The sequence below is a fragment of the Vitis riparia genome, chromosome 1, assembly GCF_004353265.1.
Source record: "Vitis riparia cultivar Riparia Gloire de Montpellier isolate 1030 chromosome 1, EGFV_Vit.rip_1.0, whole genome shotgun sequence".
NCBI classification, from domain to species: domain Eukaryota; kingdom Viridiplantae; phylum Streptophyta; class Magnoliopsida; order Vitales; family Vitaceae; genus Vitis; species Vitis riparia.
In genome coordinates, this window is record NC_048431.1 from 18,340,961 (window position 1) to 18,354,384 (window position 13,424).

General features: G+C 34.3%; 1 protein-coding gene and 1 long non-coding RNA gene across 2 annotated transcripts; both read right to left on the reverse strand.

The window, feature by feature from the left end:
* Positions 1-453: 453 nt before the first annotated feature.
* On the reverse strand, positions 454-5,890 carry LOC117920841 (PR domain zinc finger protein 10-like). The gene is made up of 3 exons (XM_034838538.1): positions 5,883-5,890; positions 3,910-4,017; positions 454-861 (listed from the first exon to the last, which is right to left on the reverse strand). Exons 2-3 carry the CDS (start codon positions 4,000-4,002, stop codon positions 631-633), a joined length of 324 nt encoding a protein of 107 aa, XP_034694429.1. The 5' UTR covers positions 4,003-4,017; positions 5,883-5,890; the 3' UTR covers positions 454-630.
* Positions 5,891-5,941: 51 nt separating this feature from the next.
* Positions 5,942-13,004, reverse strand: LOC117920918. Its single transcript, XR_004652279.1, has 3 exons — positions 12,899-13,004; positions 6,447-6,781; positions 5,942-5,969 (listed from the first exon to the last, which is right to left on the reverse strand). It is a non-coding gene; the product is annotated as an uncharacterized LOC117920918 (long non-coding RNA).
* Positions 13,005-13,424: the final 420 nt, after the last annotated feature.

The window sequence follows — 13,424 nt, forward strand, 5'->3', positions numbered from 1 at the left end:
GTTTAAGAGATTAAGAAATGATGGAGAAAGACAAAATCATAAATTCAGTGTAGAGAAAAGCCCATGCTGCTCGGGATGGGCTGATCCTTCTAAACTATTTCACATCAGGACAGGATGATGCACAAGTCCAATGCAGTAGGCAAGTGTAGGAGCCATTTTTGGATGATCCAAACCCCTGCAACCTTACAAAGAGGACTAAAAAAATCCTATAAACCCCCCAACATTCAGGGAAACCTTTCATCTCTGCAACAACTTTCAATGGCGTTCAATCATTTGGAGGGGGTATTCCACGTTATTTAAGAACTCTCATGGGCATTCTAACAAACAGTTTGAGCACAAATGCTCTACCCAACAAACTATAATATGAAATCAATAAGATTAAACCCAAAATTTTTCTTCCTTAAAAAATAACCCAACAAACCACAAAAATCACAACAATCAAACAAACCCAAATCAACAATGAGACGACAACCATATCAAATAGGCTCTAAATAATAAGATATCACCAAACAAAGTTTTTCTTCCTTAAAAAAAAAGAATTTAGATAATACACAATGGGAAAATAAAAAGGGTAAAAAAAAACATGGGAAAAAATATACTAAATATAAAAGGCCACAGGGCATGGGAAACTCAGTTCCTTTTACCCCCATTCCGCTTGGAGGCAACTACCACCCATCCATCATCTGCTTCAGCAACCTTAGGGTTTGAGGCCCTTGGCTCCTCTACTGGCATGTCTGCTGGATTTAAATTTGGTGGGGGGGCTTCTGGTGCATCCACAATCATGTTTGATGAATTATCATTTCCCATGTTCTCATCATTGTCGTCGTCATCATCATCATCATTGTCCTCATTAACAGCCTGGCACATGATAGAAGAGATGCAATCAGAAATAAGCCTACATCAGTAAAATTTCAACTTTCCTATTATCATATACTAGTTACCCATGACTTTAGACCAGTCAAAGGGAAATTGAGGTTTTTCACCACAAATGTTTTCCCAACATTCCTGATACATCTAGAAAGAACCACCCCTTAACCCCCCACTCCTCCTAAGAACAAGAAAGAAAACCCAGAGAAATAAATGGTTATAGAAAACTGCCACTAGAATTGTCCTGGAGCAGCAGTGAGTCTAGCTCCTCATGAATATATATTTGGTAAAAAAAAAACCACTATGGGATAGGTCACACACAAAGGCTTAATTCCACATATAATAGAAATATTTTGATAATATTGCATAATATGATTGCAATAATAAGTAACTAGCCTATCATATCAAAACATTCATTTCCTGATTTTATTTCCTCTAAAAAGTAAGTAGCTCAGTGTTTCTGGTAACTTTCCAAGGCCTTCACTAGTAACAACTGATCCATTGCTCCATTCCCAATAAGCTACCTCATTCAGATGGTCTCAATGTTCTCTTTAACCAAGCATACCCTCCCAAACCCTGAAATGCTACCAGAATCCTATCATTAAATTTTTGTCTCTAATCATTTAGCCTGAAGGTTTCATCTCATCTAGATGCCTCTACAATTCACTGATCACCATAGTAGCTGTAGTATAGATAAAATTACAAAACCCCATTCTGGCATCCACTCTACTCTTATTACCTATAACTCTAAGGGTGCAATTGACACATGAAAAGGAATGGAAAAACAATCAAAATGGAGGTGAATCAAATTAGCTTATAGAAGAAGGGAATCAAAATTCTAGTGAGAGTGAGATTTGGTTTCCATGTTAATAATTTTTTATTTATTTCTATTCTCATCCTAAAAAATAATCCAAACACATTAATGAATGGGAATGTAATTGATTTCTTTCCATTATTATTGTTTATTCCAACATTCCAAACATGGCCTATCAGTAAAAAAGAGAAATGGAGTCACAACCAGCTCCTTTCACCCTTCTAAACAATGTTTAGTCAGGTTTGGTATCATTGCTGGAATTGCACTGATATTCTAATGGCGTTCCAATGGAAACAGAAGTATTGACTACAGGGGCAAGGAGGATTGAGGCAGTGAGAATTTCAGTTAAACGAACAAAGTGATTTAATTTTGTTGTTGTTTCATCTCTGTTCTGTCACTGATTTTTAATTGTGTCAAAAACCATTTCACCTTCTGCTTCCCAACCAAACAGCAAAACAGAACTCTAGAAGATAATTAATATTTACATAATTTCCTAATTGAACAAACTCTTATTCTAGAGAAAATTCTTATTTTTGAGAATGCATGATGACCTATCTCTCATTTGTTGCATGTGGATGCATGTGGATGATTCGATTGTTTTCTAGGATGTGGAGCTGAGACATGTATAATAATGTTTCAGCACACGATGATTTTGAGAATCAAGTTAGAGAAGAGCCACAGAGGTGCCTTCAGCTTTAGTTAACTTGTCAGGTGGAGAGACAGGTGTTGGGGGTCTGCAGATGTTGAGGCAGTCTTAGGCTGTAGAGTTGGCTCTCTTCCAAATATTTATCATCCTCTCACCTTTGGGCTCTCCTTTCCAGGCAAGGCAGTCCAGGATTGTTTGGTCACTTGTTGCCACCTTCTAGCCACATTTTCCCTACCATTCTCCTTCACAAGCTTTCTCTCTCTTTGGCAAATTTCCATCTCTAATGCCTTATTGAACAATTCCAATTTCCTAATATCCAAACACCATCACTCAAAGGTAACACACCTCTTCCACCCCACCAAGGGAAATGTGGCAAGAAGGTGGGTGAATGGTGTCCAAGAGAATGTCGAATCCAATGTGGGGCTTGGGAAAAAATCAGAATGAATATGAAACTTTGTCAAGTACATGCACTTTGTAGTGTGTAACGCAGAAGGAATTCTTTTATGGCCAGATAGGTGGTGTGGGAGCAAGCTCTAGGGCATATACCTTGGTTGCAGAGTATTCAGGTGGGGATGGAGAAGGAAGGAGTTTTTTGACTGCATGGTTTTGCTGAGAGCAAGAAGTCATTGGTTGCATAGCACTTGTGGGAATGGAGAAGGAAGGAGTGGAACTCCAAGTCTTACTAGGAGTGTCAGATTGGTAAGTTGATTACCCTGACAGAAATGATGTGTGATAAGTAGGCCATTCAACTTTTCTGAAATTTCTCCAAGTAGTGTCATTGATTAGTTCAAAGTATTCAACATGTGCTTTCAATGTTTCATCTCATCTATTATGCCCTGCAATCTCAAATCATCATATACAGTAACTGTCAGACTGAACCATTCCCTCTATTCAGAGATTACTTATCCTCTTATCAGTGAGAAGGAAAAATGGATTCAAACCATAGCTCTCTCACTCTCATAGATGTCTTAAGTCAGGTTTGGCGCTTTTTGATGGAATTGCACCAGGCCTTCTTCTAATGGCTTTTCCAAAGGACAGAGGGATTCTGAAAACAGCTGAGAAAGATAGAGAAGGCAAAAATATCATGAAAGAAGACACAGTGAGATTATAATCTTTAGTGATTTCATGTCTGTCCTCTGAAATGCTTGTAAAATTTGAATTAGTAATTGAGTCAAAATTCATTTCTCCTGCTTTCTCAACCAGGCAGCAAAACAGAACTCTGAAAATATAAGTGTATCTACAGGATTTTTTTAACTTAAAAAAAATTCTACTCTAGAGAATGCATGGCGATCTCATTGTTATATGCAGATGATTGAGTTTTTTTCTCAAACTATTAATTTGAGATCGATCTTAGAGAGGATGATGCAAATGATTCCTTCTAAAACATCTTCTTTTACTTTGCTTCTTGACAGATTTCCCATCATGCAATGAACTCAATCCATAAAACAGAAAATAAACAAGAATAACAAAATCATGAGACACAGGACAACAAGATATAGGGCATTATCCTCAGTAAAGAAGAATATCATTCTCATGACGGAGCAAGAAGTTGTTTAGGCGAGTACTAATAACTAAATTACTGTCTAATATGATGAACAGCAGGCCGGGAACTGGCTTCCCTTAGTTTTTCAATTGACTGATAATTACCTTCCAAACATTCTTCATGCATAGTCATTAATTTTTCAGCTACCTGCTTCAAGTTATATAAAATGCACCATTGGTAAGAAATGCATCCCTGATTTCTGAACTAAATACAAGCCAAAGAAAAGCATAAGATTAGATATGGCATGAAGAGTAGACACAACAAGATAAAAGCACTCAAGAAATCTTTTTCAAATCGTTCACATCTAAATATAGTGAGGGTGAGAATCAAAGTTTTATAGAAGGTAGTATAAGTAGCCATACTGTTCCCAACTTGTACAAATAATGCAAAATTGCAGAACACTAGAGCTTTGGTCCTTTGAGGCATGTGGATGACAGCAGTTTAAGCAGTCCAAAATTTGTTCATCTTTAGCATGACATGCAAATCACAAAGAATTACAGTCCACAAATTTTAGGGTGGATAAACTGAGATAAAAATTAGAAATGCAAACACTAAAGTTTGCAAAATTTGGATAAGATACAGGGGAACTAACCAAGAATGTTAAGACATATTATCAAGTACCCATCCATCCAGTTTTGTCATCTTGATTCATTTAATGTTAGATGCAAAACAATAGCAAGACGATGTGAACAGAAAAGCTAGTACATGCCGGATGAAGTAGGGGTCTGAATTGTTGCATAATGAATATGCTGATATATATCAATCAATTGAATAAAAAATTTATACTACAGCTATAAAATAAGCCATATTTCTACAGTAAAATGCTGGGTAATCAATAACAAAGCTGTTAAAAGAGAACCTAGGCCCAAGGCACAACACTCCATCTATAGTACTTCGTTTGCGAAGGTGCACGCCTTACTGAAGAGGGAAGATGATATGACAGATGAAAAGAACTGGCTTCAAACCAGGGACAATCCAAACACTCAATAAGGCTCAAAGAAGATCATTGTGCTTCCAAATATCCATCAATACCACAATGATAAACAAATAAGCCTAAGAAGCAGTTATGTTATGGCAGCTCGTTATGGCTCTGTTTTGAATTAAATGGGTCATGCCCTCCACAGTAAGAGAGGCCCTTTTTGGGCTGGCATAGATCTTTTTGCAAGAAGAAGAAGAAAAACTTGGAAAGCTGCTCTTTTGTATTTATTTTGGATCAAGCTATCAAGTAATCCCTCATGTATATTTTTTGGGGGTTGGTTAGAGTTACAGAGTTAATAGCTCTTTGTCCATGTTAGACTTCATCGACTCCCTGAGCTGTAGGTACAGGCAGGGGAATCATTTTTTGTTCATCCCTCAACTTTGGTTGGCCTTTTCACGCCTTTGTATACAACATGTATACTTTTGAGCGTCCTTTTGTTAGATAGTTTTAATATATTTTATCTTTGCCTATAAAAAAAGGTTTGTTTATGATTTTATCTTTCTCTTTCTTTTCCCTTTTTGTAATTTTACAAAAATAAAGAAAAAATGCTACTGAAGAAGAAATTTTTTTCATTAGAGTAACATGTTAGCATCTGAGAACTAAATGCTCTACTAGTGAATTGTGAAATGCCTACTGCAAGAATGACAACGAATTAAAGGTGCAATGGTGAGTTTACAAAATAAAATGTGTTATGAAGATGTTGCTTTTGCAAATACCAGAAATGCAAATGAGAAAAATCATAAAATAATTGCTAACTTATACTATAAGTTATTTCAACTGCTAATAGTTGGGTTTCTGAACCCAAGATATCCTTCCATGTATTACAATCTTCCTTTTGATGAAATTAAATATCACCATTTCCACTTAATAAAAGATGATTCCTAGGGTTTAAAAGATCACTCATCAAGAATATGATTGTTGCTCGCCCATTGTGTAATTAACACATTTCTTTCTGATAATAAATTAAATAATAACAAAAATATGCATGGACTGTGTCCATTGGAGGCTACAAAGTAATGCAAAGCACTCATACCTCCTCAATGCTGCGTCCTCAGTCATGGTGTTGAGCAAAGCATAGCTTCATCAAGTATATTTTCCAAATCATCAATGTAAAGCGGCTCTGATGAAAATAGGAATTACAAAAAAAGATATAAAAAATTATATCAGAATCAGAGACCAAACATCACTTAGGTCTTAGGTTCTGTTTTATTCAAAATTGTAACCCAAAATCACAATTCAATACGGAATTCACAAAATTGACATGATCTGTTCCAATTAAAACCAATTAAAAACATGGCTAAATTCGAAACCACGATAGCAAGGTATTACTGATCTATATCACCTGTTCCATCAAGTATCAGTTCATATTTCACAAAAACCACATCAATTTCCAAATTGATGTACAAATTTGAAATATTTAATCATAAAATCCAGTTAAATGGCCATTAGAAATTTACAGTTCGATCAAGCGTCAATTCGGAGCATATATCTATATATATCAAAGCATTAATTCGACTAATCAGAAGCCGAATACTTCAAAAAATAAAATAAAATGAAGTGCAAGAATTCGGAAATGAAATGAACGTTGAAAAGTTACCCCTGGAGTGTGTGAACCAGGAGAAGATGTCGAGGGCGAGTTGGTCGGCAAGCTGGCTAGACTGACGACCACCCCACTCGTTATGGACGGCCATCTGGAGAGCAGACCACTGCGACAGAAGCATTACTATGCCTTGTTGCAGATGATGAGTTGCCTCCTCTGACAGCTGTGGCGCTACGCCTCCACTATCCATGGCAAAACCCTAACCTAGTTCTCCCTCTGCAAAACCCTTACTTCCTCTCTTTCCCCGTTTAGTCTCCCGATTTCCCTCGTCTGTATAGAGTTTTTGATAAAATTGAACGAGAGTTGGTTGCATACCCAGTTGTCCTCGTTTACTGTACAAAAAACCAACCAACATTAATGATTAATTTTCAATTTTCAATTAAAGACAATAAAATAAAATAAAATAAAAATCTTCATGAATGTAAAGTTTGAGTATGGCTTGCTTTATACTTAGTGTAACCTTCTTATGTGAATTTGAGCCTAAACTCTATTTACATTTCATTGATTATATCTCATTGGCTCTTATTTCTTAATTCACTAGGATTAAAACGTAAAAATGGCTTCGAATTAACATCAACTACAACTAAAATTTATCCGTTAAAATGTTTAAGGATTGCATAGTCTGAAGTCATTTGTACGTCAACCCCATGTGCCTATTTCAACCAAAACCCAAATCAACAATCAATTGTTTCATGGCCACCAATGGATGGAGAAAGAAAAGAAAGAAAAAGAAAAATAATATTAATTCTCAATGTGCTCTGTTGTATTAAATACTATATTATATGCAAAAATTCCTAACTTGTCAGCAGTTAAATGGAAACTTCAGTTGGTTTGGTATGTCTAAATAGAAAAAGAAAATAATTTTTTCTAACAAAAATATTAAAAAGGATTATATGTAAAGTGGGAGAAAGTGAAGGGGTGCTTTTGAGGGAAGTAGCAGCTCATAAATGGTGGAAAGAGAGAGCAAATGGTGGGGGCTGTGATTCTGTAGGAAAGGATAGCACAAATACAAAGAGGTGAGAAAAGGGTCTACTATGTATTCATAGTAGACTGTACCCAAAAGTAAGAAAACTTTGGATTTTGCTACTGCACATTAAATTCATCATATCCCTTTCAAGTTTCTGAGCATTTATATCATTTGATTGTGTAATAATTGCACAAGATCTGCACTCTCAAAATTTCAAAGCTTTATAGGGTCATAGCTAACAAGGTAGAGTTGTGTGTGTAGAGTGTAGAGAGGAGGCACAGGCAAAGGCAAAAACATGGAGGTGGTATTACACAAAAATCTGTCACCAAACACAAATAGTTTATCTAAATTCCTGAGAGTGATAAAAACATAAATCTTACACAAAAAAAAAATGATATTATCATACAAACAATCTTGGTGTTTGGGTTACTGATTGAGCACCACAAACCAGCTCTTGTAAAAGCCTTTCACTTTATACACACGACAAACATTATCATTGAAAATGTATAGGCCATAAATAGATTAAACATGATAAGAAATACCATAATTTTTGCAAGTATATATCCAGCAAACAATTTCAATGCCCCTAATTATGATTTCTCACTTTCAATAGAAACCCCCAGTCACATAAGTTATACTCTGATACGCCAATGTTTCTTGCCATCTGAACCATTTGATCTAATGTCCATTGTCTGTCATTGTTTCAACCTCTACATGACTTTTCTTTTTTCTTTTTCTTTTTTTTACTTTTTATATGATAAGTTAAATCCCATACAAATTCTAAAAGATAAAGACCCAGCAACCTTGGGGTGATTTAATCATTTGCTCAAGTTTGTACAATTGCTTTCTTCAATCACCATAAGGAATTCTCTGTCGGGTTCTGCCATTGCTTTGTAATAGGACAAATTATCCTCCAAAGCTATTTTAATCTTGTGGGTTATAAAATATTGATATATTAGTTTTTTATAATCAGAACAAAAGAATATAATTTGGGATATGGAAAGGGAAGGGCAGCTTATGACAGAAGATTACTTTGAAAGCCTGATAATCTATCTGATATTGATAATGGCATTATGTTAAAAATTCCAAAATCAGCATTGGGGTTTAAGAAGAAAAGGATAGGAGGAGATGCTCTGTTTGAGCCTCATGCCTTTGATCCATCTTTAAGATTCTGGAACCTCATTGCTTCTTGGTAACAAATTGGGTTCTCAGCAGATTGAGTGGATATTGTATAAAAAATCACTGCTCATGTAAAACTAAACATTTCAGATGCCAAATCATTTTAGAATTAGGTTCCTCTGTAATTGGTTTCTGGGCTCACAGGAACTGTAAAGCCATCTTGATCTTTGTGGAAAAGAAAGGAATGATTTGAATTACCAATTTCTTTGGCAATGGGGGGCATACCATTCTTAAAAATCCAGCTGCTAATGACTTAAGGAAGGGTAAAATAGGGTAACAAGAGCTTGGCATTGGAGTGGGGAACAGATTATGATAGAAGAGTGAATGGGATTGCAAAAGAGCATGAGCCTCTGTTTAAACTGGGGGAGAAATGGGATATTGCTATGGCTGCCGTGTACCTTGCATCTAAATCCTTGTCCATGTGAAATATATATAACTTCTCCTTATGAAAAGGAGATGATGATTCCTATGGAGAATGACCCTCACATTTAGCAGTCAAAATTGCCTCTAAAGATGGATTCTAATTGAATAGGTTACAAGGGTGACTATGTAAGCCTTGTTTAAGAGATTAAAAAATGATGGAGAAAGACAAAATCATAAATTCACTGTAGAGAAAAGCCCATGCTGCTCGGGATGGGCTGATCCTTCTAAACTATTTCACATCAGGACAGGATGATGCACAAGTCCAATGCAGTAGGCAAGTGTAGGAGCCATTTTTGGATGATCCAAACCCCTGCAACCTTACAAAGAGGACTAAAAAAATCCTATAAACCCCCCAACATTCAGGGAAACCTTTCATCTCTGCAACAACTTTCAATGGCGTTCAATCATTTGGAGGGGGTATTCCACGTTATTTAAGAACTCTCATGGGCATTCTAACAAACAGTTTGAGCACAAATGCTCTACCCAACAAACTATAATATGAAATCAATAAGATTAAACCCAAATTTTTCTTCCTTAAAAATAACCCAACAACCACAAAAATCACAACAATCAAACAAACCCAAATCAACAATGAGACGACAACCATATCAAATAGGCTCTAAATAATAAGATATCACCAAACAAAGTTTTTCTTCCTTAAAAATAAACGGACCTGCAACACGTGAACCAGAATGCTCTATTGAAAATGAGAGTTTTAGAAAGAGAAGTACTGGAAAATGAGAATCGAATGCTCTATTGAAATCCTAAACCCAAATAAATTTGGGTCAGTTACCTTCGATCAGATCAACGATGCTGAATGAAAGAGGAGCTTCTTTCCAACTCTGTAGTCTCGGAAGGAGAGCGATGGAGGAGGAGAATGAAGAAATTATTGCTTTGGGATGAGGTGAGGGTTGAGGATCGGGGTTGCAGAGAGCTACAAGGGATGGGTGGGTAGGTTTGGGCGTCGGGGTTCGGGTTCAATCGCATTTGGTAAAGGTTTAAAAAATTGGCTTTTTCTAAATAGAAAAAGCCAAATATTTTAGCTTTTTTTATTTAGTCAAAAATTTTAAAAATTCAGTAATAAGTCATCAAAAATTAAAAAAACAAACAACCTAAATTCTGAAAGTAAATTGTTTTCAGCAAAAAGTCAAAAAAACAAACGCCACCTTAGTGAAATTGATGGTGGAGAGATATTATGTTTGGTTCGCAATGGTGGAGAATGGCAATTTGTAGATGTCAGTGTCTTGTAGTAGTGTAAGCTATCAAAATATAATTTGTGTTTGTGGTGAACAGACGAGTAGCGACAATTTCCTGAGGAAGTGAAGGTGTTGAGGGGATTGATTTTGAGGGTAATTTTGGTCACGATTGAAGACCACTGTTACAGTGATGAAATCATGGTTGTGAGTTATACAGTCAAGGAGCTTGTTGCAGCTATGGCTGTTCATGGGTTTGGATATTCTGGATTCAGATTCACCAACACTTCATTGCTTAGCTATGTCTTAAATCATTTCATTTTGCTTAGCTATGTTTTTTTTTTTTTAGCTTAATTCTAAATAGAACTTAATTTAACTTAATACTAAATAGTGTTTGATAGAGTTAAGTATTGAGTAGTTTATTCTTAAAAAATTTTATTTCTATTAAGTATTAAGTTGTTTGTTTTTTATATGCTAAACATCAACATCTTAACATCTTAATGCATTAAGAAAAATAATTTAATTTAATGTATTTATAAAAAAATTTAAATAATAAAATTATTATAATAAATCATTTATCATTATCATCCTTGAAAAAAATAAATATTATATTTATTTATTTTATATAATTGAAAAAAATATTTAAAATTAATAATCTGAAAAATAATAGATTGATAAAACCTAAATCAAACTAAACAAAAATACATATCCTAGCATATTTATTACACCTACATATTGTGAAAGTTGCTAGTAAAATTGGCTGAATTGTTGTTCATCCATTGTTTCTTTAGATCATAAAGTTCTCCGATTACAGACCTATACAGGATATGAAAGTTGGCTGAACTGTTGTTGTATTCTACACAAACACAAATGCATGCAACCCACCAGAACATTAAAAAAAACATTAAATATCATCAAATGAAAGAGAAAAGGAGAATTTTATAAATTCAATGGGTCATTTCACTATCAAGTAAAGTGAACAACATCAAGCCAATAACAAGAACTCAATTTCTGCTCCACCACAAAAAGAAAAGAAAATAGCCCCAATTTCAAACAAAATCATTCATCCAAAGACACAACACTTTGGACCCACCACTCAACCTCACCCAAATAGAGTGGTTTTAGCTTTATCTATTATCCCTGCTTTTCAATTTTTTCCAAATCAAATCTATTTGTTAATACTAGAAATAAGTATACTCATATATCTAAATACGGTATATTGTTTTTAGTAAAACAAGTAGAAAGAAAAATTTATATTTTGCATTTATCAAAATAATTTTAAAATGAAGCGTTCAAGAGTTTTGGAGAAAGGTTTTTTATCAGAAAGAATAAGGTCGGTGTTTTTTTAAGGAAACCCCATGTTTAATTTTTAGGAAAATTTAGTTTGTATTTAATAAATTTAGTGAATACCAACAAGGAATTAGTAGTATCAATAAAAACATAAACTGGGTACCTCAGCAAACATGAAATTGATCTTACAAACCAAAGAAAACACATTGCAATCAACTCCTCCCCCAATTTCTGAACTCAATTTCAAGCATTTAGCATAATGACCACACTGGGTTTAGACACACTTTGAAAAACTAAAGACAAAATTGATTCCTGTTCTTTATCATACACGTGACAATTCAAACAATGACTGAGAAGTACTAATCAAAAGCATGAACTGGGCAATCTCAGCAAACAGGAACTAGATCATACAAACAATAGAAAAACACTTGACTTTTTACTCAATTCAATGAATCAAAAACAAAAACAAGAACAAGATTGCACAATTCAACACTAAAAAACCCACAAAACTGATTCCTGTACCTTATTCAAACTATGAAGCACTTCGGTGTCTCAGAGAACATGAAATTCATTCCAAAAACCTAACAAAATTCATTGAAATAGACTCTTCCTTCAATTCTGCACTCAACATCAAGTCTTCAGCAAAATAAACAACAGGTTCTGACTTATTCCCATAATCCAAAAGCAAAAACAAAAACAAAGCCAAAACTAAAAATCCTACCCTTACCAAACAATGAATGAGCAATATAACCGAAAAAACATGAACTGGGTTATGACAGAAAACAAAAAATCCATCACACAAACCAGACAAAAAAACAGGTAGAAACAAAAGGGAAACGAAAAGGGTCAGTTGCAAATTAATAAGATGTAAAATTCCTTGCGGGTCACTGCTTAATCATATATGCAATATTTTTACCCTCCACTACTTTCCTGATTTCATCAAACATGCTTTTGGCTTTTGTTTGGATTTCATGAAGTTTTATAGTTGTTGCCATTTTCGTCACACAATGCATCAACATTAGGACCCGAAGAAAAAAGAAAAATAATGCTTCCTTGCTTGTAGAGAAGGCAGAGGAAAACAGAATCATACAAACAGAATCAAAATACAATCTGAAAACACTAACCATTAAAAGCTTGACATACACCCTGAATCAAAAGCCATTAAGCAAAATTATGAGTTGCAATTCATCGAACAAATGACCAAACAAACATCCCCAATTTTTTGTGCAACCAAAACACCAAAAGAGAAAATGAAAGGAAAATATTCCTAATCTTCTCATCCTTTCCTTGTCTTTCCCGACAATCAAATCAGAGATTGAAAAGAAAAAAGAAAAAAGAAAAACTTGACATACCTTGAGAAAACCTAGATTAACAGAGAAAATGGAGAAGAAATGTACCTGAGAGAGTTGGAAATGCAGCAGCGGGGCTTTAGATGTTCGTATCGCGAGGGCAGGGTAGAGAGTGAGGTGAGATCGTGTTTTGGGTTCAAATATTCCTTTTTAGCGTTCAGATTCAGTCCAAAATTTTAAAAATTAACTAATAAGTAATAAGTCATCAAAAACGCAAAACACTAAACAACCAAAATTCTAAATCCCTCTCAACAAGAAGTTAAAAAAACCAACACTCAATCAATCATCTTTTATTATCTATATTATATTTATTTTTTAATTAAATAAAAAAACAAAATAAATAACTTCTTTTTATTTAATTAAAAATAACTTATCGATATCAGTTAATATAACTAAACTAAATTTAATAATAATAATTTTCATTTAGTTATATTAGTTAATATCAATTAATAAACTAAACTAAATTTAATAATAACAACTTTTATTTAGTTATATTAGTTAATATCAATAGCTATTTTTAATTAAATGAAAAAAATCAAAATATTTCATTTTTTATATTCAATAAAAAACAAAC